The sequence below is a fragment of the Fukomys damarensis genome, unplaced genomic scaffold (genome assembly GCF_012274545.1).
Source record: "Fukomys damarensis isolate Sample0158 unplaced genomic scaffold, DMR_v1.0_HiC HiC_scaffold_34, whole genome shotgun sequence".
Classification (NCBI taxonomy): domain Eukaryota; kingdom Metazoa; phylum Chordata; class Mammalia; order Rodentia; family Bathyergidae; genus Fukomys; species Fukomys damarensis.
In genome coordinates, this window is record NW_022900946.1 from 14,005,049 (window position 1) to 14,031,628 (window position 26,580).

At 39.5% G+C, this 26,580-nt stretch overlaps 2 protein-coding genes across 8 annotated transcripts in view; both read right to left on the reverse strand.

Moving 5' to 3' along the window:
- Positions 1–293: 293 nt before the first annotated feature.
- On the reverse strand, positions 294–4,988 carry LOC117284147 (endogenous retrovirus group K member 8 Gag polyprotein-like). Its single transcript, XM_033758744.1, has 3 exons — positions 4,955–4,988; positions 3,859–4,873; positions 294–392 (listed from the first exon to the last, which is right to left on the reverse strand). The coding sequence occupies exons 2-3, from the start codon at positions 4,792–4,794 to the stop codon at positions 294–296; spliced, it is 1,035 nt and encodes a 344-aa protein (XP_033614635.1). The 5' UTR covers positions 4,795–4,873; positions 4,955–4,988.
- A 641-nt stretch (positions 4,989–5,629) lies between these two features.
- Positions 5,630–26,580, reverse strand: part of Atf7ip2 (activating transcription factor 7 interacting protein 2) — a 76,996-nt gene continuing 56,045 nt past the window's right edge. For 6 of the 7 annotated variants that reach the window (XM_010609961.3, XM_010609962.3, XM_010609963.2 and 3 more), the window contains 5 exons: positions 16,780–16,853; positions 15,483–15,544; positions 14,759–14,828; positions 8,760–8,845; positions 5,630–8,184 (listed from right to left, as the gene is read on the reverse strand). In XM_010609961.3, the coding sequence (XP_010608263.1) occupies positions 7,771–8,184; positions 8,760–8,845; positions 14,759–14,828; positions 15,483–15,544; positions 16,780–16,853 (706 nt within the window). In that variant the 3' untranslated portion in view covers positions 5,630–7,770. Of the gene's footprint in view, positions 8,185–8,712; positions 8,846–14,758; positions 14,829–15,482; positions 15,545–16,779; positions 16,854–26,580 lie in introns of all 7 variants that reach the window. The other variant, XM_033758756.1, reaches the window with a different exon arrangement.

The window sequence follows — 26,580 nt, forward strand, 5'->3', positions numbered from 1 at the left end:
CCGTCCTCTTGTGCCTCAATACCTCCCCATCTCTAGGAACATCTAATTGTTCCTAACCTTTCCTGGGCCCAGAATACAATTCTACAGATAATGAACAAATAGTAATAAAGACAAAATAGAACAGAATTATAGATGAACCCAATGTCCCCAAACTGCAGGCAGAGAGGCCAGCTATTCTCTTCACGGCTGACTTTGCATGCGGTGTGTGCCAAGGACCTCCAGGAGGCTTAACCCCGTGGGGACGATACCTCTGGTCTGGTTTCTGCCAGGTGACCGGCATTGTCACACAGACTCTACTGGCGTGGTCGTGGCAGTTCCCGCTTTTTTGTTTGTTTTTTAGCCGTAGAACAGCGATCTCTGTCTGCAGCTGGGACAGGGCTTGAGAAAAGATTCTAAAAAAGCAAGGGAAAAGAATTAGAATTATGCAAATAATGCAAAAAATTATAATTCCAACTATAGTATAGTGGACCCAGGAAAGGGGATTTAATGCCTTTAGTGACGAAGATAGGGATGAAGTTAAACCTTTCACTGAAGTGATGTCCAGATGTGACTGGCTTAATGAGGTAATTTGTGACTGCAGTGAGAAATTGAGGATTAGGATTCCCAGAGCACAAAAGTTTTCATATTTTTATCATCTGTAGGCTCATCAACTCTTAATTTAGAAGTATAATAACTCATAACAGTATGACACAATATAAGAGTCTATATCTAGATTGTAGTTCTCCTTCTTCAGCCGTGCATAGACTCACCAGCTTCCGGTGTGGTGAGAGCAGGGCTTTGAGTGCGTTGTCTCTTGGCCTCCTAGAGTCGGATTCCCTGGAATTCTGTTTTACTCTAGAGTGGTGTAGCTGAGTTTCAGCTACCTTGATAGCTGTGGGAGTAACTATAAGTGACTCATATGGCCCTTTCTATATAGGTCAGAAAGGGGTCCTTTTCTAAATTTTAACATCACAGGGAGATCTTTTTTATTTTTAATTTACCCTTGGCTTTTTTTTATTTTTTTTTTTTAATACTTGCACAATTTTAACCCCTGTGATTTTTATACTGGATAAGCCCAAGAGAAAGTCTCTACAACCTCTGTTATAAATGCTGGCCCATTGTCACTGCCTATGGAGAGAGGCAGACCAAACCTTGGAATTAAAAAAATATTATAGCTATTTTGTCAGATTTCCACATTGCCTCAAATAACTTTATTATATACTGTTTAATTTTAATAAGTGCCCTCTGCTGTGAGAAGCCCACCGTTTTATAGACTGTGCCATAGTTATATCGAGTGGCAACCAGGAATCTGTATAAACATTTACCCTCTTTCCTTTTGCCCATCGGAGAGCCTGTATGAGTGCCCATAGTTCTGCTCAATGAGCTGACCATCCAGTGGGGAGGGGTCCTGCTTGGACCACTTCATCTTGAGTCATCTCTGCATAGCCACCATAGTGTACCCCATTTTTTATGAAGTTGCTCCCATCCTTGAGCAGGAAGGAATCAACCTCAGGCAGGGGGTCTTTCTGCAGATCTAGATGACTGGATAACAATTGTCAGTGACCGTGAGGCATTCGTGGTCAGGGGGCCAGGTTTGGCTTAGCTGAGACCATGATAACTCACAAAGTTTTTAAGCATCTTTGGTTGCAGTTTTATCTTACAGTCCCCCACAAAATCTGTATCAAAATTTTTAATTATGCACTTGAGAACAGTTGGTTTAGTATTAGCATTTCCCATAACTATTAGATATTCCCTTGTCCGGTGATGCAATGCAAGACAAAGGGTGGGGTGCCGGGGTTCTGTTTCAGAAAACGGCCTTGTTTATTTGCCTGGAGGGCTCTTTAAGTATAAGCCCTCCTCCCTTTCTTTTGATGTACAAAGGAGGCTACCCAGCTCTTCCCATTCACTCTCCTAACCAATTCTCTTTCACACACACAGTCACCTAAGAAGTTAATACATTCCCTCCCTGGGTCCCCTTCCAAAGACAAACTAGGGAGCAACCCAGGGGATCTCACCATTCAGAGAGATGATTTTATTCATTTTCCTTCTTTCTGTTCCACTATTGGCGAGCCGACCTCTGCGTCCTAGAAAGGGAACCCAGGAAATCCTGGGGGCGCGCCTTTTCCCTTCCAAGGAGGCAGACAGTCACTTGCTCCGGTGGGACTCAGATTGACACAGGGAGCGAAGCTTTCCATGAGAGAATTTAACCCCGTAATCGTCCTTGTGCTCAGGGAAAAAAAACAATTTTAAAATTAGTTAGAAAGCAATCCAGTGGGGTGGTGTTCTTGGAGCTGGATGCTCCCATCTTGTCCCTAGGAACAAATTTAGTTTAACACTCAACAGACGAGACACTGACAAGACAGACAGGTGCCACACAAAAAGAAAAGCTTTGATTCTATTACCCGGAGTCCTCGTCAGGGCCGGGGTCAGGGGAGGTTTCCGGCTCGTCAGCCACCTCGATCCTGACATACAGACAGTTGCAACTGGTTAAAATTGAGCACATAACACAATAGCATATTTAGAATTTAACCCTTTGATGATAACCAATGTAAACATTCTATAACAACATATTTGGCCATATTTACTGGGGGTATATCTTTTCAGAAGGCATTAGTGAATAAAGACCAGAATAAATTTTCTTTCAGTAGCTGTCTTTTTTGCTATTAACAGTTTATCTAGATCTGAGTTTATACCTAATTATCTTGACAAAATTTTAACTTATAAAACCAGGTTATAGGAATTAACAAATTATTAGTATCCTTGTTATCATTTCAATCTAGTATAATTGGACAAATACCTTTCAAACAATTGTACAGACACAAACTTGTAAGACAATTTGTGAAACTATAATACGCTCAAATGTATTTGACCAATTGAATTATAAGGCAGGTGGCAGCACTACTGAGCTAAATAAATCTCCAGCCCTAGAACCTCTTTTAGTTAACACCAGTCAAAACTTTGGTAGATTAACAGATCTCATAGAATTAGAATCAAAAGGAATGAAAGCTCCATTATTATAAAAGTAAACCTTCTGTAACAAACTTGAAACCAACAAGCAAATATATATAATTTTGTTAAAACACTTCCACATACCTTCTCTACATACTTAAGCCTTCTGGTCTTGTATATCTTTCTTTATATCTTTCTAACAAGACAAACATACAAAATCTTTTCATATCAAAAGTATATCTCTTTTACCCATAGCTTTTCTACTATCTTCTTCTGTCTCATTTACTATTAACCTTCTATTTGTGGATGTAAAAAGTAATCATTTACTATGACAGGAAAAGTATGAAAAAGCACATAAGATGGAAAAGCAGGAAGAATTAGCTCTTAGGAGGAGCCTTCACAATCTTTATCTTTAAGGGATTAACAGAGTCTGTAATGACGTCCACGAAATAACACCGGAAGATTGTCTTTGGTCCTTTTCACAGCTTGCGTTAATCTGTTTGATAAAACGCTCCGGGATCCACCATGGTTGATCAGCATTCTGTGGAAAAACACAAGCAAAAACCCCTTCCCCAACTGGGGGTGCATAACCAATTTAAACTCAAGAGGGTGATGTTCTCTAATCGGCCCTTGGGGTCCCTCTACTTGAATGAGGGGGAATAGTCTAAAGATTTCCTCCCCTTGTGCTGCGGCGTGTTTAAGAGCCTCTTGTAAAGGAGATACTATGCCTTGAGACCCTTCTCCTGCAAGCATCTCATAGCTCGCTAAAGCTACTCCCGCCTGTTGATTGCGGTGCGCAGTCACTTTGCATTGTTCGGTATAATTAGTCAACCATAGGAGGTAATCTCCTCCTGATAAGACAGCTTTCCTGACTGTCTTCCAGCTCCCTACTGCTAACTGAGTTATTAATTCTAGAATAGGTCTGCCTACACGCATCTGAGCTGCCGGTTGAGTGTACTCCGCTTCTCCTAGCAGCATGGACATTGTAGGCTTAGCTCTCTTTTTTGCGAAACTACTACAAACTGCTTCTTTAGCTGTCTCTTCATACTCTGTTCTCCAGAGAACAAAATTTCCTGGGGACAAAGTTGCCTTAGCAGTTTGAAACCAATCATACACTGTTAGCCATTGAGTACTTATCATTTCTAAGATTTGAATAGTATAAGGAGCGGATGGTCTCAGACTTTTTACTGCCAATTGTAATTCTTTTAATGTTTTTAAAGGCAAAGCTTCGCAAGTTGGTTCCTCATCATCATATAGAACAATAGGGAAAGTAAATGACATATCCCCTTCTGCCTTAGCCTGTGCTATGGCACCTTGAAATCCTATTGGAGGTAAATACCTTCTTGGCTTTGGAACCGGCTTTCCATGTTTTTTTATAGGAGCAGAAATCATTACCTGAGGAGGGGGATTATTATATTCCTCAGGGTAATATTCCTCTGACTCATATTTTCTTGCATCTTCTAGATCCCAATCATCAGGATCATCCCCTGTAGCTCTATACTTTGGTGGGCCACATTTATTTATGGGGGCTTCGTCCTCATCTTGTTCTGAGGGGGCTTCTTCTATTAAAAATTCTAAATCAGATTTTTCCAATAAGATATCTCTTATCTTTGCCCATAACGGGAACGTCTGAGGTGGAGGCGTCTCCTCTTTATGAGAAGATAGATATTTTCTCATATATCTTCCTAATCTTTTCCAATCTTCCAAAGTAAGGCCCCCGTCCTCTGGGAACCAAGGGGCAACGTTTACTATACAATCATAAAATCGTCCAGTAATAGCCTTGGAGACTTTTAGTCCCCTTTCTCGCAACATATGCCTCAATACAGAGACAAAAGTACATCTTCCCTTTGATTCTGAAAGACCCATATTTTCTGATTACTCACTTATAACCAGTCTTTTTACTGGCGGGACTGCAGATCCCTTCGTGAGAGCCGACCTTAAACTCCTAAAAAAATATATATATATAACAAAAGAGAAGAGAAAGCTTACCTTTCAGGTCCCTGTTCGGGCGCCACTTGCTACCGACCGTAGGGCAGCATACACGGGATTTCACGAGGAGATACAGGTTCTCTGAAAGGTGGGAGCAGGTTCGGCGATGACAGTCAGACAAAAGCACTCAACACCGAGGTGAAGTTTGCCAATGCTGCTGCAATTTTATTTCTAACTCCAGGTGTTTATATACTAGTTTCAAGGGCACATCACAAGAGTGATTCCAGTCACAGGCAGGTATAAGATAGACAATAGTACTGTAAAAATTAAGACCACAAGATCAAGGTAAGACCACACCTATATACCATCACAAAAGCTAAGACCATTAAGTCAAGGTAAGACCACACCTATACGCAGTCAGAAGGGGAAGTTTGTAAGACAAAGGACTGGCTTTAGCATGTCACCTTCAGGTTCACCTTCAGGACTTCACAGTCCGGGGCTCAGGGTCAGCACTTTGGCCGCCCGTCCTCTTGTGCCTCAATACCTCCACATCTCTAGGAACATCTAATTGTTCCTAACCTTTCCTGGGCCCAGAATACAATTCTACAGATAATGAACAAATAGTAATAAAGACAAAATAGAACAGAATTATAGATGAACCCAATGTCCCCAAACTGCAGGCAGAGAGGCCAGCTATTCTCTTCACGGCTGACTTTGCATGCGGTGTGTGCCAAGGACCTCCAGGAGGCTTAACCCCGTGGGGACGATACCTCTGGTCTGGTTTCTGCCAGGTGACCGGCATTGTCACACAGACTCCACTGGAGTGGTCGTGGCACACGTCCACGCCTCACTCTAGATACCATCAGCATGGTAGGCCGTGCCCAGGTTGAGTGATCAGCTGCCGCACTGTGTGGCCCAGCCTTGGCCTTCAAAAGGCAAGGTGAGCTTGTGACACCTTTTTACTTCCCAGCTGGGGAAAGCAAGCCTGGAAGGGTGGCCCCAGCCTCGCTATAGGAACAGGTCCAGTACCACCACACGCACCTGGAGGCTCAGGGAACCTCTCATTGAAGACAGAAATACCACATTTGTTTCCCTTTATCATGACAGCAAGAACTGGGTGAATTCTGTTGGATCCGTCCAGTCCCCCAGTCAGTAGAGCATGGTGGATTCACTGTGAGCCCACAAATCACACAGCTGGGTTTGAATCCTGATTCAACTTGTTCTTCGGATCTCTGTGGCCTTGGTGAAGGTTTCTAAGCTCCCTAAGGCCTGTTTTGCCATCTTTGAAATGGGCACAGAACATCTTGTTAAAATGAGTCACGTAAAATAGTCCGAAGTCTGAAACCTTCACGGGGTTACTGCAAAGTACCCACCTGTGCAGCCTATTTCCAGGCCTGAATTTTAGTGATTCCTTGAGAAGAGCCAATAGCCTCTTCTCAACATATTCAGTGTGAGCTCATCAGTCAGTGTAGTCCTGGTGCTTAATGAATAAAGGGTTTCCACCATGCTGCAAGTGCAGGAGGCACAGTGCCAATTCTGTGTAGTGACTGAGCAGTGGGGGGCACTTGGCCTCATGCCGACTATTTTCTGGAGAACCTTGTCCCTACCCCTTGAAAGGCAAGGACCAATGCTGTGGGAGCTACCCCCTCAAAACACGTCTGCTCTCGGCCTCCTCATTGCTTTGGGCCTTGCACGGCTATCAGCTTTCCATGTGGCCGGCTGGGGGCAGTGTAGTTTTCCTCTGGAGACCAGAGCACCAGAGTCTGAGGAGGCAGTGGCTGGCTTTGGCTTAGGGAGTGATGGTCTCATGTCCTCACCCCAGGGTGAATTTCTTGCTCTTTGGTCAGGGTACCCCTGTTGCTGAACTCAGAGAGGGCCTCAGCAGGGTGCATTTCAGAATCGGGCCTTCAGCCATGGTTCGTAAAGACACGGGAGGCTGGCAATATACAGCCTTATTCATAGCCAGACGGGGAGGCATTCAGAAAATGCTAGGAAAGCCATTTACTGGTTTTTTGTTTTTGTTTTTATACTGGAGATCAAGCTTAAGACCCTGCACTTGGGAGGCAGGTATGATGCCACTGAGCTAAATCCCAAGCCCCGACTGTTCATTTTTTAAAGCTCACAATTTTCACTGTATGCCAGTGAATATATCAAACAATCTGATTTTTTCTATTAACATTCCAGTTATTAGCCATCCACGATATCTGTCTCCCTTGGGTCCTGACCTACACTCAAGCCAGTTCCCTGGGCTGCTGTCCTTTACCTCATGCAGTGTCCCCCAGGGAGAGGTCTGCAGAGCCAGTCTGAGTCCTTTTGTGTTGTGCTCGGAGTGCCTGATGGCAGCCAAGGCATTTGCATCTTAGCGAATCAGCAAACTGAAGACTCAAACTCAAGGCAGACAACTATAATTTAAATAGCAGGTTGAACAGTGTTTTTATGAGATGAGTGTACATTTTATACATAAACATACAACAGTCTTAGACTGCTTCTCCAAATGAGTAACAAAATAAAAAGGAAGGGCACAGATCCATAGCCCACCTAGAATTCTAACAGAATGGGAAGACGTTAAGGGCCACTTTTTCTTAGAGCTACACTGACCACAAGCAGGTCACCAAAGCTGATTGTTGACAGAAGCAACAATGGCTGATTGTATCCCAGATACCTTAGCAACACAGGTCCACGACAATATGTCTGAGAAAACACACACACACACACTCACTCTGGAAGTCTTTGCATGTCAGAAATTCATAGAATTACAAATTCATTACAATAAATGAAAGAGGACTGTCCCCATACAAGGGGCTTAAAGTGTGGTCCTATAAAATGGCAAGTAGTGTTACACTAGCATCGTAAACTAACAACTCAAATACGGAAAACAGGAGATGTCAAACACAACAAGTAATGAGGAAACTTTTAGGTAAAGTTATCAGAAAATCCAGGAAGCGATTTTATGTCACAAAATGGTCCATAACGCCCAAAAATGTCTTTTGACTGGACAGTAAAATAGTATCTGGTGGAAGCAAAAAACTCGGATAAAGTACAGGCCATGGGGAGTGGTAAAGCTTTAATTTCGCCTATTTTCTTCCAAATCAACTTATTATTAGTGTTCTCGTGGCACAGGAAGAGGTGGTAGCTTTCCACAGGAGCACACTTGGGGTCAACCTTGGTGATGTTCCAGGTTAGGGCGATGCCCATGGGCCTTAGCACCCACTTCACTTTCAGCTCTGGCTTCTGGGGAGGGAGTGTATCTCCAACTCTGTCCACCAGTTCAGGCGGTGGTGGCAATGGTTCTGGGAGAGGTGGCAGGTGCTCAAAGGAATCCAAATCCTAAAAACACAGTTGTAAAAAATCTTAGGAAGCTGGTTTGGTGGGCCCGATCATGTCAACGTAGTCAACTGCAGTTGCATAATTATATTTCCCATTCTTCCAGCCTATTATCAAAATAATAAAAGGATATTCCAAGGAAATGTGAGGTTGGATCCAGTTGTTTTAAGCACGAGGTCCTTTTGGCATTAACATTTCTACGCTCTGGAATCTCACAAAACCAGAGTAGGGCAGCTCTCTGGATAAATATCCCATCTGTCTCACTTCCAAACTGTGCTCCCAAGCAGTACACTCATTTAGGCAAAAAGCATCAGTGTGTGAGAGAGCACCCATTTCCCTCTGCCCTATCAACGACGGCAGTAACTCTTAAATTCTTGGTTTGGTGGATGAAAAAATGTGCTGTTTTAATTTCTGTAGCTTCTTGCAAACTGAGGTGAATTATTTAAACTGTGTACATAAACAGATGAACAATCGCACATGTAAAGCATTAAAGATGACCCAAATGTTTCTGTAAGAGTAAAAGTTACTTCCCTCTCAATTTGGAATGAATGTCCTTACACAGCATTTCGTGTTAGTACCTCGGTTGCATTTTCTGCCACCGGAGTTATTTCTTTTGAGTTTAAAACAGCCTTCGAAGGTGATTCCAGGGTGAATACTGGACTTTCTGTGAACAACACAAGGTTTAAGAAGTAAAATTTAGGGCTGGGGGTTTAGCTCAGTGGAGAACACTTGCCTAGCAAGTGTGAGGCCTTGAGTTTGATTCTCAGCACTGCAAAAAAATGAAATGAGAAACAAGGTTCATCTGCAATAATTCCATGGCCTTTTTGCAAATAGTTTATTTATATCTTGGTTGGTAAATTAAATATGAGCTAAAATTACAAAACTGAAATATGGTGATATATTTTTGATAAGTTTCTACACAGGGCCAGGGATTTAGCTCAGTGTTATTGAGCCTGCCTCAAAAGCACAAGGTTCTGAGTTTGATCCCCGGTACCAAAAAAAAAGTTCTATACATAACAATTTTTCCTTTAAGGTAACAAAACTTTCTCTTAAGGGAAACCCCTCAGTCATTATGCAACTAGGAACTAGGTACATTCAACTCAGTGGAGAGGGGTCCCTGCTCAGTGACTCACAGGCAGAGTCTTTCCTGTTAGACCAACAAAAACGCCTGCGAGCACAGAGCCGTTATCTATTCACATGAATACACGAGACACACAAGGCCTGGGAATTCAAAACCAAAATAAAATTTCCACAGGCTAGGGTTAGAGAAAGCTCTACATTCACCAGAAGGGGATTAGGTGTACATTGTGGACCGGCAAAAGGGAGAGGCGAGGAAGGAGAACAACTGTGGAGGAAGAGAAAAGAGGAACCACAGAGCTACAGGTTGGAGAGAGACAGGTGGAGAAAGGTTCAAAAGCAACTGGCCAGAGTGTACATATACCTGAGGATGGCTAAAAGGGGGTTCATGTTGGCAAGCATGAGGGCTGGGTAGCTGGACGTTCCAGAGTTTAGCTCAGTGGTAGAGTTCTTGGGTACTCGCCTAGCTTGCTGAGACTTGAGTCCACCCGTGCCTGGGGAGGGGGGGTGCTTTCTAGACGAGCTAATGACTTTAATTCTAAAAGAGTTGTATGCCAGTTTTATATTGGCTCAGTTCATTAGAATTAGATTTGTAAAATTATGACCTGAAAATTAACATCACAGAAGATGTAATACAACTTCGAGTTTTGAAGTAAGCACTTCGATATAAAAGAATATTTTAGGAAATGTGGTTTCCCCAAAATAACATTTTTTATTTCAAGGCCAACAGGCTCTTGGCAAATTAAAACAAGACAAGCTCAATTTTGTGCTAATAAGAGAAAATCAGGACTTCTCTCTTGGCCCAACTGATGTTTCTATCATTAGTGATGTCAATGTTTTATACTTTCCAGCTCTTTTCCTTATCTATACAAAAATGTGTAAATGACAACTTCAGTGCTTTGTATTCTCAATCTGCAGCAGCCAGCACACTATTATTTTAAGGTTCTTTCTTAAACTGCTGGAGAAAAATTGTGCTTTTGGTGCCTGACCTTCAGACCCGAAGCTTGCACGTGCAAGCACGTGTGAACACACAATCCATCCATGTTTGTTAAGCCTGTAGTTTGGAAAAATGCCCTAAGAGTGTAATTCATTAGGTTTTGACAAATGCACAAATTTGTAAAGCCGTCACTAAAATCAAGGCATGGAATATTATTATCACCCAAAAGTGAAGAATCTCTCTTCTATCATTCCTCCTCACCTGTGTGTCCATGAGATCACTAGTTTGTCACAAAAGATTACATTTAGGGCCAGGGGTATAGCTCAGTTGTAGACTGCTTGTCTAGCACGTACAAGGCCCTGGGTTTGATCCCAGCCTCTCAACTTCCAAACACAAAATTGTTCCCCTTTTCTAGAATTTCACATAAATTAAATCACAAAAGGTACATGATTCTTTTGCTCAGCATACTATTTGAGATTTATACAGTAGTTGTATGTATCAATATTTTGTCCATTTTTTGGTTGAATGCTTAACTAAGCATACGCAATATGGATTGCAATGTAGTTATCCATTAATTTGTGAATACAGACTGTTTCAAGTTCTGGGCTATTACTACTAGAGCTATGATCACTTGCGTAAAGGCCTCTGTGAATGTAGGTTATAATTTCTCTTGTGTAAATACATAAAAAAGTGAATTAAAAGTCACATAAAAATAGTATAATTTTTTGGGGGAGTGTTATGGTTTGTGTTTATATGTCCCCTAAAGCCTCATGAGTTTTTAGGTGAGGCTTTTTTAGAGGTGACTGGATCTGGAGTATGTGATGTGGGAATTGATTCACAGTGCAATGCTAGACGTGAGAGCACTAGGATTAAGGGTCTGAGTGCTACCTGCCCTAAGTAGTCTGAATAAGATGAGGCAGAAAGACAGTGTTGAATTTCCCTGCTTGCTGGCTTTTGCTGTCTTGCACTGCCATGTGCCATCTTGCCATGGAACCAGCTGATTATGGACTGAAACCTCTACAAACTGAGCTAAAGAAACTTTTGCCCGTTTAACTTTGGATGTCAGGTATTTTGTCTCTGCAACAAGAGAAAAGTAATCAAGACAAGGAGTGTGGGAAGTGAACCCAGGGCCTCTACACTAAGCTAGAAACCAGCTTATTTTTTAAAAACATTTTTGATTCAAGGCGTTATGGCTTACATCTAGATGTCCCCCATCCCCAGAGCCTCATACACTCCTCGGTGGTGCTTTTTACATGTGTGACTATTGAGTAGGGGTGCCTGATGATTAAATTAGTCCACTGATTGGTTTAACAGAGTTCTAGGTGTGGATAATGGGAAGGCCCATCCTGGTTGTGGGTTGTGCCCAGTATTAGGCTACTGATAGCCAGAATGGAATAAAAAGGGAAGGGAAGGAAAGCTTGCTGTTGGCTGCTTTCTGCTTGCCCTGCCAGGGACGGTTTCTCCTTCGCCACGCTGCCCTACCTTGGAGTCAGCTGACTATGGACTGCAACCTCTACAGACTGTGTGCTAAAATAAACCTTTCTTCCTTTAACTTGTGGGGTGTTGGGTATTTTGTCCCAGCAATGAAAAAGTACCTAACATACAGTGTCTCTGTAGTTGCTTAGGATGGGCTTGAACTGCAATCTTCTTGCCTCAGATTCCCAGAGTGCTGGACTGTAGGTGTGTACAACACCATGTTTGGCTTAGTCAACATTTTAAGAAACTGTCAAACTGACTGGTTTTATCATTTTACATTCTTAAAGTGTAAGAATCCAAAGTTGCTCCGTATCTCCACCAACACTTCATACCTTCAGTTGCTTTCACTCGGCTTTTCTACGGGATGTGTTGCGGTATCTTACAGATTTTGTTATGACAATAATGTTGAGGATATCTTGTGATTATGTGCCACCCAGTCATCTACACTAAAGTGTCCTTTGCTTGTTCTGGATTTAATTTGCTCTTCTCCCCTTATCTAGCTTCTTATGGAAAAAGCCTACGGCTATTCATTTTAGGCCTTCTATTTCTTCTAAAACAAACAACACTAATAATTTCCCCTTCTTCACTGTTTAGTGGAGTAAAATTTTGAAATAGAAACATTTGAAAAACAATGCTTTTATTCCTTCTGGATATCTTCAACTCATGGATTATTTAAAAAGTGTGGATAGTTTCCAAATATTTAGGGATTTTCCAGCTATCTTTCTGTTTGGTCAAAGAACATACTGTATTTTGTTTGAATATCATCTTTTACATGTACAAGAACTTGTTTTATGGTCCATAAACCTATCTCTTATTCCATATTTCATCAGCACTTAAAAGATCTGGCTCGGGTTGAGTATTCCACAAATGTCCATTAGGTTATGCGTATTAATAGCTCAAACTGTGATAATCTTACTGACTTTGCGCCTATACTTTATTTTTCTCTTAGTACTGGGGATCGAACATCAGGACCTCTGTACTGAGCTACATCCCCAGACCTTTTTTTATTTTGGGATAGGGTCTTACTTGTTACAAAGTTGTATGCATGGGGTTTGAACTCACGATTCTTCCTGCTTTAGCCTTTTATAGTGCTGGGATTACAAACCAGTGGCATCAAGCTCAGCTCTGTATACATATTAACTACTGAGAAGAGGTTTGGGTATCTCCAATTATAACTGCTTGTTTTAATATTTATCCTTTCAGTCCTATCGATTTTTGCATCAGGAATTTTAAAGTGCTACCTATTAAGGGCACACACTGCTTTATTGCTATAAAAAAGCCTTATCCCTGGTAATACTCCTTATTTTCTAGCTATCCAACAATAACACAGCAACTCCTGCTTTCTTAGGACTACAGTTTGCAAGCTTTTCCATGGTTATATTCTTCCATTCTTTTAATTTTAACTTACCTGTATGTTTATATTTAAAGTACATCTCTTACAGTTAACAGATAGTCTTGTTTTGTTTTCTAGTTTAACAATGCTTTTCCATACAGTATGTAGACCATTTACCTTTATCATAATGGTAGAATTTAATTAGTCTGGTCTATTCTTTGCCTACTTTTTTGTGGCTTCTCTTAGATTGAACATGCTTAAAATTCCACTTTATCTCCACTATTGGTATTATACATATTTCCACTCTAGGCATTAGCACGTGTATCTTATTATATAGTCTATCTTCTGACACTATTCCACTCTCATATAGTGATTGTGTACTTCCATTCCTCAGTCCATCTTTTACACTATTGTTATCACACATTAAGATACATGTATCATAAAATACACAGTATGGTGTTATATTCTTCAGATCTATTACCCATCTCATATCACTTAGTTTCACTGGACCACTGCCTTTATCTCACACAGTGAAGACCCTGCTGGCAGCAAATTTTGCTTATCTAAAAAAGGTCTTAATTTTTGAAAGATGTCTTTGTTAGATACAGAATTCTAGGTTGACAAATATTTTCCCCCAACCACTTACTGAGGCTGGCTTAACATATTTTGGCTTGTATAGTTCTCTGTTCTTCTACCCACATTGTATAGCATATCTTCATTTTTTTTTTCTATCATGGATTTCAGGAATTTGATTATGGTATGTGTTGTTATGATTTTCTTGGCGTATCCTGCTTGGAGTTTAACTTTTTGAGTATGTGGGCATATACTCATTAAATTTGAATGAGACTCTAGAATGGAGTCCCAGACCTAGATGATAGTAGTCTACCTTTCTGCTTAAATGGAGAGGGCACTGCTGTCACTCTTTCTCTATAGTTTCTTATCATACACACCAAGTAACATGTTCATACATGGGTGTTTCTGTTTTTGCATGCATTCTCCCAGCTACTACTATTATGGATTAGGGGAAAGAAAAAGGTGCTATAGGGAAAAAAAGAGACTCATGAAAGCCCCAACCAAGATAGGTCTCTTTCTAAAGATGAATGCATAAGCAAACTGTGATACATTCATACCATGGGCTATGAATGATAAACAAAACAAAACAAAAAAACCTACTGATATACAATATATAGCAACATGCTGGGTGTGGGTGACCCATGCCTGTAATAGGAAATTGAGACAGGAGAATTGAAAGTTTCAGCCTATCCTGGTAATTTAGCAACTAAGTGAGACTCTGTCTCAAACTAGAAAAAACTTTAAAAAGGGCTGGTTGTGTGGCTTAGTGTGAAGGCCCTGGGTTCAATCCCCACTCCTACCAAAAACAAAGAAATGAAACAAACAAACATAGAAGACCCTCAGAAGGATGACGCTAAGTAAAAGAAGCCAACCTCAGAAGGACATACATTGCATCATCACATTTAGACAGTAACTGTGAAGTAACATACCATTTATTACAGCGATGAAGAGGAGATCAGTGGTGTATAAGACTAGAGACTGAGAACAGGAGGTAGATGGAGCCATGGTAGCTACAAAGTAGCATCTACATGAATTGTGACAGTTACATCAGTCTACCTATCTGATGATACTACACAGAACTATAAACACACATACACTAATACAAACTTCCTAAGCAGGTCCAGAACATTTGAGTTGTTATCCTTCCCAGTTTCTTAACAAAGATTTAAAAAACCCTTTACCTGTGTTGCAGTAGGATAGGTTTTCATTTGTCAAATCAATAACAAAATCACTTTTCTTCTTCTCTGGAGCCTGAAAAGTTGTTGAAAAAAAAAAAAAAGTATGCCTTTAGCAGTAGAAAATGTTTTTAAAAAATAAAACACATATAATTTTAAACTATTTTAAAAAATTACGTCTTTCCTTCACTCCTTCCTTCCTCAATATAGGGCTTGAACATAGGGACCTTGTAAATGCAAATGTCCTACTACTGAGCTACACAAACCCACAGCCTTAATTAACATTTAGTTTAACTGAACTCTACTGTAAAAAAGTTAAGCTTAGGGCTGGGGATTTGACTCAGTGGTTCCACTGCCTGCCTTGCAAGCACAAGGGCCTGAGTTCAATCCCCAGTACCAAAAAATAAAACAAAACATTAAGCTTATAAGATACTTCATGGTTTCTGAGAATATGACCAAGTCTAAATGAAGTAGTAAATAAGTATGATTATAAATATCTTTTTCATTAGTTTTCTGCTCATCAGTGTGTAAGCTGGTTATGCTAATAGTAATTTGTGTCATCCCCCCACAAACTGGGGTCACAAAAAGGAGGGTCCACTGCTGATATTAATTACCACTTCCTGCCAGCCTAAGCAAAGAATGAATGACAAAAGAAAACAGCATGCAACATTAGTTCTTAGAAGTAACATATTTAAATAAACAATATTCAGAGATAATAATTACTACCTACCCTAATGTCAATTATATCATCAGGTGACTTCCTCGAATTTGTTGATGGAGCTGTACTAATACCTAAAAGGGAATTATTGAAAGATGAATATATTTGATAAGTTTAAACTATTAAATACCTATGGACTTTGTAATGAGATGCTGAAACAGAAGAATGAAGTACTAATAAAGTTAATTACATAATCATAAAGGAACTGACTAGAATACCTGTTTAAGAAATTGATAATCTGTTTAAATTAATTTGAGATTAAAAGACTTCTTTTTGCCACCGCCTGCCTCGCAAGCCCAAGGTCCTGAGTTCAGTCCTGGGTACCAAAAAAAAAAGGCTTCTTTTTGTAACTTTAACAACTATATTAGTAACTTTTCAAAAAATCTACCTGGAAATTATTTTAATATTTTAAAAATTAATTGCAGAAAAATATAACTTTTTTTTACTCCCAGTGTCTTTAAAACAGACTGAGATGGCTGAGGACTCTTCCTAAATTAGTAGGAAACCGTAAATAAATGCTGTCTCTTGTAGCTTTTTTATTTAAAAACTGTGGAAACAATTAAGTACCTGTATACACAGAGGCAAACTATCAGAAATTAAGATCAAATACTCATAAGAGTGAAACATAAAATGTGGAATTTTGGATCAGAAATTATGGGCCACACAAGACAGTTATTTTAAGGGACAAAAAAATTGATCACTGGAAATCTAAACTTAAAAAAAGTTTTTTTTAAGTATAAGACAAATTCTAAAAGACAATACAATTTTTTTTGTAAGTCAAAAGAAAAAGAACAAAATTTAGATAAATTTTAAGTCAAAATAGACTATATAAATTGACCAAAAAACCCAATAAACTAGTACTAATGCCAACAGAAGGCCACAGCAAACGATTCAAAATAATGTATATGGAAGTAATTTTGTCAAAACTTACAGAGTTGCTAGACAAATATCTGCAAATAGGTACTAATAAAAATTAAAAGAAATAAAAGGCCACAAATTGATGAAATACGAGATCAAAAAGAAATGTAAATTACATGAAGGAACCATTTATTTACTGAGGTATTTTTTTTCCTGAGATTATGAATCACAGATAAAAATTAGAAAAAAAAAATTTCCCCCCTTTTTGGTACCAGGGATCGAACTCAGGTCCTTGGGCTTGCGAGGCAGGCAGTAGAACCACTGAGCTAAATACCCAGCCCAGAAAATTTTTGAGTAGACGAAATTTTATTTTAAAGTTTCTTTATTTAAAAAAAAAAACTTATTTAAACATTTTAATTTGATAAATAATAATCTAATCAATTTAAGATACCTGTTGGATTTGATGTAATTGGAGTTGTCAAATTAGAACTTTCCACAGAAATCAATATAACATCATCATTGTTACTAAAATGATATAAAAAATTTAAAAAAATAAATTAATCATGCATAAGCAGGTTGGAACATGCAAGCAGTGGCTAGTATTCCTCTAAGTCAACATTTCATAACATGTTTTAAATGAACAGACGTATATTGGGAGAGGGAGACAGATATTAAGAAATCCCATGTATTACCAATTAATTTATATGGCCAAAAGTACATGGAAATCCAATAATAACAAACCTATAAAACTCAGTAGAGGATCAGGTGTGGTGGCTCATGCCATTAATCCCAGAACTCAGGAGGCTGAGGCAGGAAGACTGCCTCAAGTTTGAGGAAAGCCTGGAGTACATAGTGAGTTCAAGGATAGCCTGAAGTATAGAACTGGTCCTTGTCTCAAAAAGACAAAAATAGCTGGGTGTGGTGGTACACACCTGTAATCCCTTTGCTTGGGAGGCTGAGGCAGTACTGCCCTGTGTTAGAGGCCAGCCTGGGCTTCTCAGTGAGTTCAAGGCCAGCCTGAACTAACAGTGAGACCCTGTCTCAAACAAACACCCCAAACTCAAAGACCAAACAAAAAAAACTTTAGTAGGGATCAAGTCACAATGATTCCCATGTGTAAGTACTCTATGTATGTACATGCACAAAATATGTATCACTCTAGGACACATACTTGCCTTCATAAAAATGAAAACATAAAACGAAATGAAACCAATTAAGATCCATAGTCACTTTGACTCAAAGAAACAAGATCATAATAAAGCTGTTTAAATAATAACTGCTACTACTCTATTATGTAACTATGGCAGCAATATCACCACACATTTTCTTTGCTGAAGAAAGTACGGTCAATGATTCCGACTTTCAGTTAATGGAATATTGTCTGAGAGAAGATCATCTCTGCCATTTTAATTCTGACTCCATTTTTATGGGTTTGACATTTTAAATCAGAATTGTCTTGCAAAAACCCTGAGACAAATTGCATTAAGCTCATTAAAATGTTACAGCGCCCAGTATAATAATACCATTTTCTTGTAGATGTGTTATATTTTCAGTATTTATATTTGGTCTAGGATCCATTCTGAGTTAATTTTTGTGTATGTGTAAAAAGCCGAGTTTCAATTATTCCCCTCTAGTTGCTCCAGAAACATTGGCTAAATATTGTTTACCTATTAAATATCCCCAAGTTTTTACTAGTGTATTTTAATTATTTAGAATATCAGGTTTCCTTATGGTAGTTTTTATACTTGTTTGTATGTGGCATTGGGGATGGAACATAGGGCCTTTACAGTGAGCTATATCCCTAGCCCTTTTTAAAAGTTTTGAGACAGAGGGCTGGGGATGTAGCTCAGTGGTGCTGCCGCCTGCCTCGCAAGAATAAGGTTCCGAGTTCGATCTCTGGTATTAAAAAAAATTTTTTTTTCAGATAGGATCTTACTAAGTCACTAAATTACTCAGGTTGGCTCTGATTTGCAACTCTCCTATATCTCAATCTCTCAGAGTGTGGGATTACAGGACTGGACCACCACACCTGGCTTCATACGTTATTATTATTACCATTATTATTTGTAGTACATGTTTGCAATACATAACATTTACGTTCCTTGTGTGGAGTCGGTATATGTATATAATGCATCTTTATTCCTTTTTTCATTCCCTTTCCCTCCTGCCCCTCCTCCTCCTTCCATTTCTGAATTTCCTTCCCATTTGAGAAAGATTTATCTTCCTACTTTCTGTTCTCTTTCTTTTTCCTGGTACTCTACACAATCAGAAAAACTTCTAGCAACGAACTATAGAAATCATCCCTGAAAAGTATAGCCTTCATACATTCTTGTATGTTTTCTTTCTTTCTTTTTTTTTTTTTGGTACCAGGGATAGAACTCAGGACCTTGCACTTGCGAGGCAGGCACGGTGCCACTGAGCTAAATCCCTGGTCACCTTCATACCTTCTTATACTGTGATCACTTTGGCGCCTTTCTTATAAACCAATGAACTACATGTGTGTAGTAGGCACTTGTGTGCCCACTGATTTATATGCCTATCTTTAGACCAGCACCACTGTCTTAATTACGACACCTTCACAGCAGGTTTTGAAATCTAAGTCTTCCAGCTCTTCTCCTTTTGTATAACACTGTTACTCATCATCCAGGCTTTGCATTTTCAGACAAATGTTTAATACATTTGTCACTTCAAAAAAAGGCTGCTGAAGCCGGGCGTGGTGGTGCATGCCTATAATCCAGCACTCGGGAGGCTGAGGCAGGAGGATCACCGTGAGTTCGAGACCAGCCTGGGCTACACAGTGAGTTCCAGGTCAGTCTCAAGTACATAGTGAAACTCTGTCTCAAAAAAACAAAAACAACAAAAGGCTGCTGAGACGTCAGACTGAGCTCTAACTCAATCTTCCTGCCTCAGCCTCCCAGAGCAGCCCTGAGATTCCAAGCTTAAAATTTAAATTCCCCTTGTTTGTGATCTGTACATTGAATACTCCAGACACACAGTATTTTTTATCCATATTCTATACAAACACAAAAATACTTTCTATTTACTCACGTATTTACTATTTCTGGAAGTCTACATTTCTACCTAGTACCATTTTCCTACTTCCTGAAAAACTTTTTTGGAATTATAGTGAGTCTGCTGCTAATGTAGTGTCTCACCGTATTTTAGCTTAAAAATGCATTTTACCCCTATACCTTTGAAAGATATTTTTGCTGCATGTACAGTTCTAAACGAGTAACTTGTATCTTTCAATACTTTAGAGACATCTCTGATCTCAATATTTTAAATACTATATATGGCATGATAAAAATATGGTAAAAAAAAAAAGAGCCGGGGATTTAGCTCAGTGACACCACTCCTGCCTTGAAAGCACCAAGTCCTGAGTTTGATCTCTGGTACCAAAAAAAGGGTAAAATTTAAAAAATTTATTCCAGTAAAAGGCACACTGCATTAATCTCCCTGAAAATGCTCCCCCTAGCTTCAAACCCACTTATCCCATTGTTCCTGCCACTGCATAAAAGCAGTTCTGGGGTCCTCTTTCGTGAATGTCTTACTTCACTGTTGTGGCTGCCTTGATGTTCTGCACTGATTCAAAATGTTTACCTTTCATGGTCATTTGACTTTGGGGAAGAGCCAGAAGTTGCCTGATACCAGATCTATCGAATAAGGTAGAGGAGGACACACCATCTTGTTTTCACAAGCCTGCTTTTCCTTTGGATGGCACTCAGCAGCAGCATATGACTTCCAGTCTACTCTGCTTTTAACTTTACTTTTTCATTTCTCCAAGTTCAGCTTGGGCTTTTGTATCTTCCATTTCTCTCATGTTCATTTTCCTCTGTATTGTTGACCATGAGAACAAAAATATCACAGTAACTCTTACGATATTTGCTACCTCTATTAAATAAAATATTTGTAGATCTGTCACTTCATTCTCATCCTTTTTAATGCTTCACTTTTTCTTTTCTTTGTTCTTTCTTTTCCTTTTTGGCAGTGCTGGCCACTGAACCCAGGGCCTGTGCACACAAAACTACAACCCCTGCCTCTTCTTTTTCTTTTCTTGAGACAGGGTCTTGCTAAGCAGCCCAAGCAAAGCTTGAAATTGTGCTCTTTCTGCCTCAGCCTCCCAGAGTGCTGGAATTACAAACGGGTTAATTTTTTTTGCAACTTTTCATGCCCAATAACTTTTTATTAGATACTGGACAATGTAAAATTTGTGCTGCTTAGTGATGGATGCTTCATTCTATCAGAACTGGACTATCTTCTTAAATGCAATTAAATTATTGGATTACTTTGATTCATTTGAGGCTTTCTTTTAGTTTTGTGCGTAGGTGGTTTGCAGTCTTTGATCTAGGACTAATTTAGCTCCACTAAAGCTATAGGCATCTGTGGACTCTACTTATAGCTCCTTATTATGCGGTCTCTTCATTTTAGCCAGTAGAAAAAGCACTATGTTCTCAGTCCTTCTAGTGAGTACGAAAGGAAACACTTCACTTCCAAGAATTATCTGGCCTTCTTTCCAATGGTTCTTTTCCCTGCCTCATATAGTTTCCTTCTTTGCATGGACAAATCCAGATCCAGACAGTGATTTAAGAAGTTCCCTTGCAGATCTTCAGAGCTCTGTCTCTGTGCAATTTCTTCTTTTTACTGTTTGGATTCACAAATTCTAGCCAACTCTGACTCTGCTCTCTGGTCCAAACTTGGGAAGACCAGCAAGCTCTGTTTGGGATACCCCATCCTAACCTTCGGGCTTGGGAAGTACTTGTAGGCACTAAGTTGGGCTAACTGGCAGGGCTTGTTGCATCTGTTACCCTTCCCTCAGGAATAAGAATCTCCAGCTCACTGTTGAAAAAAGTCTTGCCATAATTCTTCTCTTTTTTAAGCCTGATTTTCAAATTGTTTACAGTGAAAAATCAATTCCCTGTAGTCATTAATGCTTCATAGGAAGAATCAGAAATTTTCTGCACAGTATTTATTCTGTAAAGTCAATTCTTTTCTGTACACATTTTTAAAACGAAATTAATTTTATATCAAATTTATCAATGAGACAGTTTAACATTTACTATTATTTTTAAGGAAAAAAATAAATGCTCAGATCTAAAATTTAATAAGAATATTTGATTTTCCATCCCCTTTCCTTTCCTTTTTTCTGTTGGTATGGGGATCAAACTCGGGACCTTGCACTTGCAAGGCTGGCAACAGCACTGAGCTGCATCCCCAGCCCCTCCATCCCCTTTTAGAATTTAACAAAACTTGTTAAATTTAAGTATATGTATTTTTCTATCAATGTATTAGATGAAAAAAATTATAGCTAGATCTACGTAGTTTTTTGCTAAACTATAAGAAATTGTTGAGTAATTCTTTTCATATTTTTATTACCCTATAGTCAAAACCCTTTATATATCTCAAAACCCTTCACTTAATTTTTATTTTAGTTGCTACTATAGTACTCCAAATATAACACAATTGCGGAGTATAAGATACAAAGAAAGACTTCAAAAAGCAGAGGGGAATTGCTGACAGCCTCACTGTGCTTAGGAGGTAAGGGTTAAGATTTGGGACCCACCAAAATGGTGGTCTGGGGCAGTCTCTGGTGATTCAGACGGAATTAATGGAAGCCTACGTTTTAGGAGCCAGAGGGAACTAGAAGTAGAAAGAACCTTACAAAAATCACAAGTCTTACATTCTACTATTCCCTAAGTAGAATAGGTAACAGATTAGACTACATTCTATCTGCTAAGCAGAGGAAAACATGTACTATGTCTACTGCGAAATGGTATCTCTCAGACCCTCAACAATTTTTCAGAAATTTATCAAGCATGCCAACAGACTGTACCAAATGACTGGAATGTCTCGGAGCGGTGTTATGTACCTGGACTCCCAGCTACTCAGGGGACTGAGGCCGGAGGATCACCTGAGCCCATGAACTACAGACCAGCACCAGCCTGGGCAACACTACAAGACCTTCAGCTAATGAATGAATGAATAAACAAACAAGCACACAACAAACAAACAAACTAGATTTTAAAATATGGAAGGAATGGTAGAGAAAATAGTGAAGTTAGATGTAGCAGTCATTAAGAAAGTAGAATCTGGCCAGACGTGGTAGAGCAGTCCTGTAATCCCAGCTGTCTTAAGTCACTTTTCTTGTTGCTGAGACAAAATACCCAATATACAAAGTTAAAAAGGGAATGGTTTATTTAGCTCACAGTTTGTAGAGGCTTCAGTCCATAATCAGCTGGCTCAAAGGCAGGGTGGCATGGCAGAGGGATAACAGTTCATGGCGGACTGAAGGTAGCAAAGCAACAGGGAAGCTTAAGTGTCTTTTTGACCCTTTTACCTTATCCAGACTACGGGGCTTAGGGTGGTGCCAAACCAGTCACTCACATGTAGGGCTTTAGTAATCACACAGTCTAGACTCGGCCACTTGTGAAAAAGCCCTATAACCGCATAAGGCACTGGAGGTACATCTAGACACAAACCGTAACATTCTGCCCCTTGTCCCCCAGACTCATGTACACCCACTCTCTGGGAGGTTGAGGCAGGAGGATCACAAGTTTGAAACTCTCCTGGACAACTCGGTGATTTAGCAAGACCCAGTCTCAGAAAGTTAAAAAACGGCTGGGGATGTAACCTAGTACTACAATGGCCTTAGCTTTAATTCCCAGTACTAAAAAACAAACAAAAACAACAACATACACAATTTAAGTAAGGGTTATGGTGTAGAATGTTCTCCAAGGTGGGGCTCTGGAAGGTGACTGGATTATGGAAGCACTACACTCATCCATGGATTCATCTGTGATCAAGTTCAGAGTTGAATATGCTTTTACAAGGTAGGGCCTGGTTGGGGTGGGTCACTGGGGGCTCACCTGCAAGGCTGGCACTCCTTCCTTCAAACCTTTGTTCTCTGCTTCCTGGCTGCCATGATGTGAACCATTTTCCTTCCCCAGACCCTTCCATCAGGCCATTTCTACCTTGGAGCCAGCCAATCATCGTTTGGAAATGTGGGCCAAAATAAACTTCTCTTCCTTTAAGTTGTGGGTGTTAAGTAGTTTTTCCCAGCAACAACATGACTAAGACAGGAAGGAAAAATAAAATTACATTATAAAAAGCTGTGGAGGCATCCAGAACTTGAAAGACTAAGGTCCTGGACAAGAAGAGGGTACAGACAGAAGAGTTAGACCCTGTCATTGGTTTTCCTGTCAGGACATTTGTCAACTCAGCCATGCAGAAATGCTAAGCCATGCAGAAAATGGCTGAAAATACAGTGGACTAGTATTAAGGAGATAAAACTTAGAATGAAAAGCTAGCACAAAGGGGAAGCTACAGGATATACCATGAGTTTAGGTAGAACTCTTAGAAGGCTACCCCACAAGGATGAAGGAAAACCAGAAAAGACTGGGTACTATAAAGACTGCTAATCGGCCTCAGTTCTGCTCAACTCTTGACTGGAGCAGTGCTGCATTATTCACCTACTGCCACATAACAATTTATTCAAAACTATAATGACCTGAACAAGTAAAGACCATCTTCTGTGGTTTTCTCTGTGGGTACATAAGTAGGCAGTAATACAGCTAGAAAATTCTGGCTCAGGGCCTCTCGTAAGAATGATAGCATGGGCTGCAGTCGTGTGAAAGTCTGACCAGGCCTGAGGATCTGCTTCCAAAATGGTTTATTCACATAGCTGTGGGCAGGATGCCTACCATGTGGAATTCTGCTTGTTGCCTTCTTGACATGACGGTTAACTTACCTGAGAGCAAGCAATCCATGCAAGAGAAAACACCCAACACCATAACTTATAGGAGGAGGGGTTTACTATGGCTCACAATTATCCATAGCTGACTGGCTCCAAGGCAGAAACAACACTGGAGAAAGGCCACAGTGGAGGAAAACTACTCACCTCACAGCAGCTGGGAAGCAGAGAGAGCAGGAAGGAGCTGCAGAGGGATATACACCCTCTGACGTCTTGCCCTCAGTGACATACCTCTTCCATCCAGGTCTCATGTCCCAACAGCACAATTAGTGATGAATTCATCAATGGGTTATCCACTGATGAGCACAGCACTCCCATGATCCACTCATCTCGCAGAAGCTCTACCTCAGAGCACCTCTGCAAAGTCTGAGACTTTTGGGGTTATTCTAGATAAAAACAACGGTTTAAATAACTTACTCAATAATGTCACATGCTCCTTTCATGAGGCGAGTTGGAAATTGGGCTCTATTCTTTAAAGGGCGATCAAAAAAGCCATGGACATATTTAAAGTCCACCACTAGCACCGTGGCTCACACTTCCTTTCCAGAGTATAGGATGAATCTAGTCTGATGGAAGCATCATTATTTAGAGCCTTTATAATTTCAAATATACGATATTCAAGATTCTAATAAAAAATTAGTAGATGTACTAAGAAAGAGGGCCAAGATGAAAAATAGCTAACAGAACTACTGATCAAAATAACACAGATTCGAGAATCATCAGAAATGGGTCAGAACATAACAGTGACTAAAATTTTCAAGTATGGACTGGAAGGAAAGAAGAAGAGTTTTCACTGCAGAATTTAAATCTATTAAAAAGCATCCCATGGAAATGGGAGAATTGAAAAGTCACACAAACTGAAATTACAAACCGAATACGTGGATTTTGCTGGAAAATAGGTCAGAAGATAGCCACACCAAAGTATTAAGAGTAAAAGAGACTGATGTATATAAAAAAGCACATAATTGGAATACCAGCTAGGGAGGATGTACAGGATGGCATGGAAGCAATAGCTGAGGAGATAATGGCCAAAACACCTTTCCAAAGATGATGAAAAGACATCACGCCACAAACTCAAGAATGTTTATGAGCCCTAATTAGTATAAATTAAAAAACAAAAACATGTACTATCCCCCCATACATGCATATACCTAGCATTTTATATTATACTTATGAAAACCAAGGGAAGCAGAATATTTTAAAGGCAGCCAGAACTTTATCGTCAAAGAAGAAGATTGATGTCGAATATTTTCAAAAGCAATTACAGAGGTTTGACTACAATGTAATGACATCTTGGAAAGCTTAAAAGTGCCAACCTAACAACAGTATATCCAGGCTAAAACATTCTTCAAAAGTAAAGTCAAAATGCAAGTTATTTCTAGATAAAAATGGAGAGAATTTATCCTGAACAGAATTTAAAACTGAAATAATAAATGGAGTTCTTTATGTGGAAGAAAATAATCCCAGATAAAAAGCTGGAATTGTAGAAAAAAGGAAGAGGCACAGAAAGGGCAAATACATGGGTTACTAGGAGCTGGGGGCATAGTTCAGTGGGAAAGCGCTTACTGAGTATCTGTTAGGCCCTAAGTTTCACTTGTAAGATGCCCCCCAAAAGAAAAAAAGGGGGTTATTTTAAGTGAATAATGACTATACAAAACAGTGATACTGCATTTTGTGAGATATAAAGTATCATAAAATTAAAAAAAGGACCATAAAAGAGATGAGGAATAGAAAATGAGTAGTAATAGAAAACAAGTAATAAGATTATGAAACCAAGTATCAGTGTGATTATAAAACATAAATAACAAATTTTCTGATAAAAGAAGCATATTGTCAAATGGTGAAAAATACATCTCATGTTTAATTTATATCATGAAGTTGCCCCATAAATAGCACCTGTACTACTAATTTTATTTTATTCTTTAGGTTTTTTTATCAAGCTTTAAATCATTAAATTGTACATTTTTGGTTTGGGCTATTTTTAATCTTCATTTAAATGAAATACTATGCTTTTGTGTCTGCTTTTTAATCATGCCATGACTTTCTGAACAGAATCCCAGTTGCATAAGAGAAAGGGAATCAAACAAAAAAGAGTTTCTGCCCAGCAAAGAAAACAACCAACAAAGTGAAGAGACAAGCCACAGAATGGGAAGAGTTTTGCCAGCTGTTATCTAGTGTACAGAAATAAAGGGCCCAATCAAAAATTGGGCAACTGAAATGAACAAACACTTCTCAGAAGTACAAATGGCCAATAAATACAGTACCTGAAAAGAAGTTCAACATCACTGGTCATTACAGGAATGCAAATTAAAACGACACTGATATCCTACCTTACTGCAGAAAGCATGGCTATAATTTAAAAAAAAAAAATCGAATACCAAATGCTAGGGGATTTAGCTCAGTGGTTCCGCTGCCTGCCTTGCAAGCATAATCTTGAGTTTGATGCCTGGTACCAAAAAAAAAAAAAAAAAAAAGCAAACAAGGAAAAAGGGAAAAAAACCCTTC

What these genes read in the sequence shown, in the direction of transcription:
- LOC117284147 (XM_033758744.1), bottom strand. Translation starts at nt 4,794, where the DNA reads ATGGGTCTTTCAGAATCAAAGGGAAGATGTACTTTTGTCTCTGTATTG. An exon ending in AACCGGCAGCTCAGATGCGT is followed by an intron (nt 393 to 3,858) that starts GTAGGCAGACCT and finishes TTGCTTTTTTAG; the next exon opens with AATCTTTTCTCAAGCCCTGT.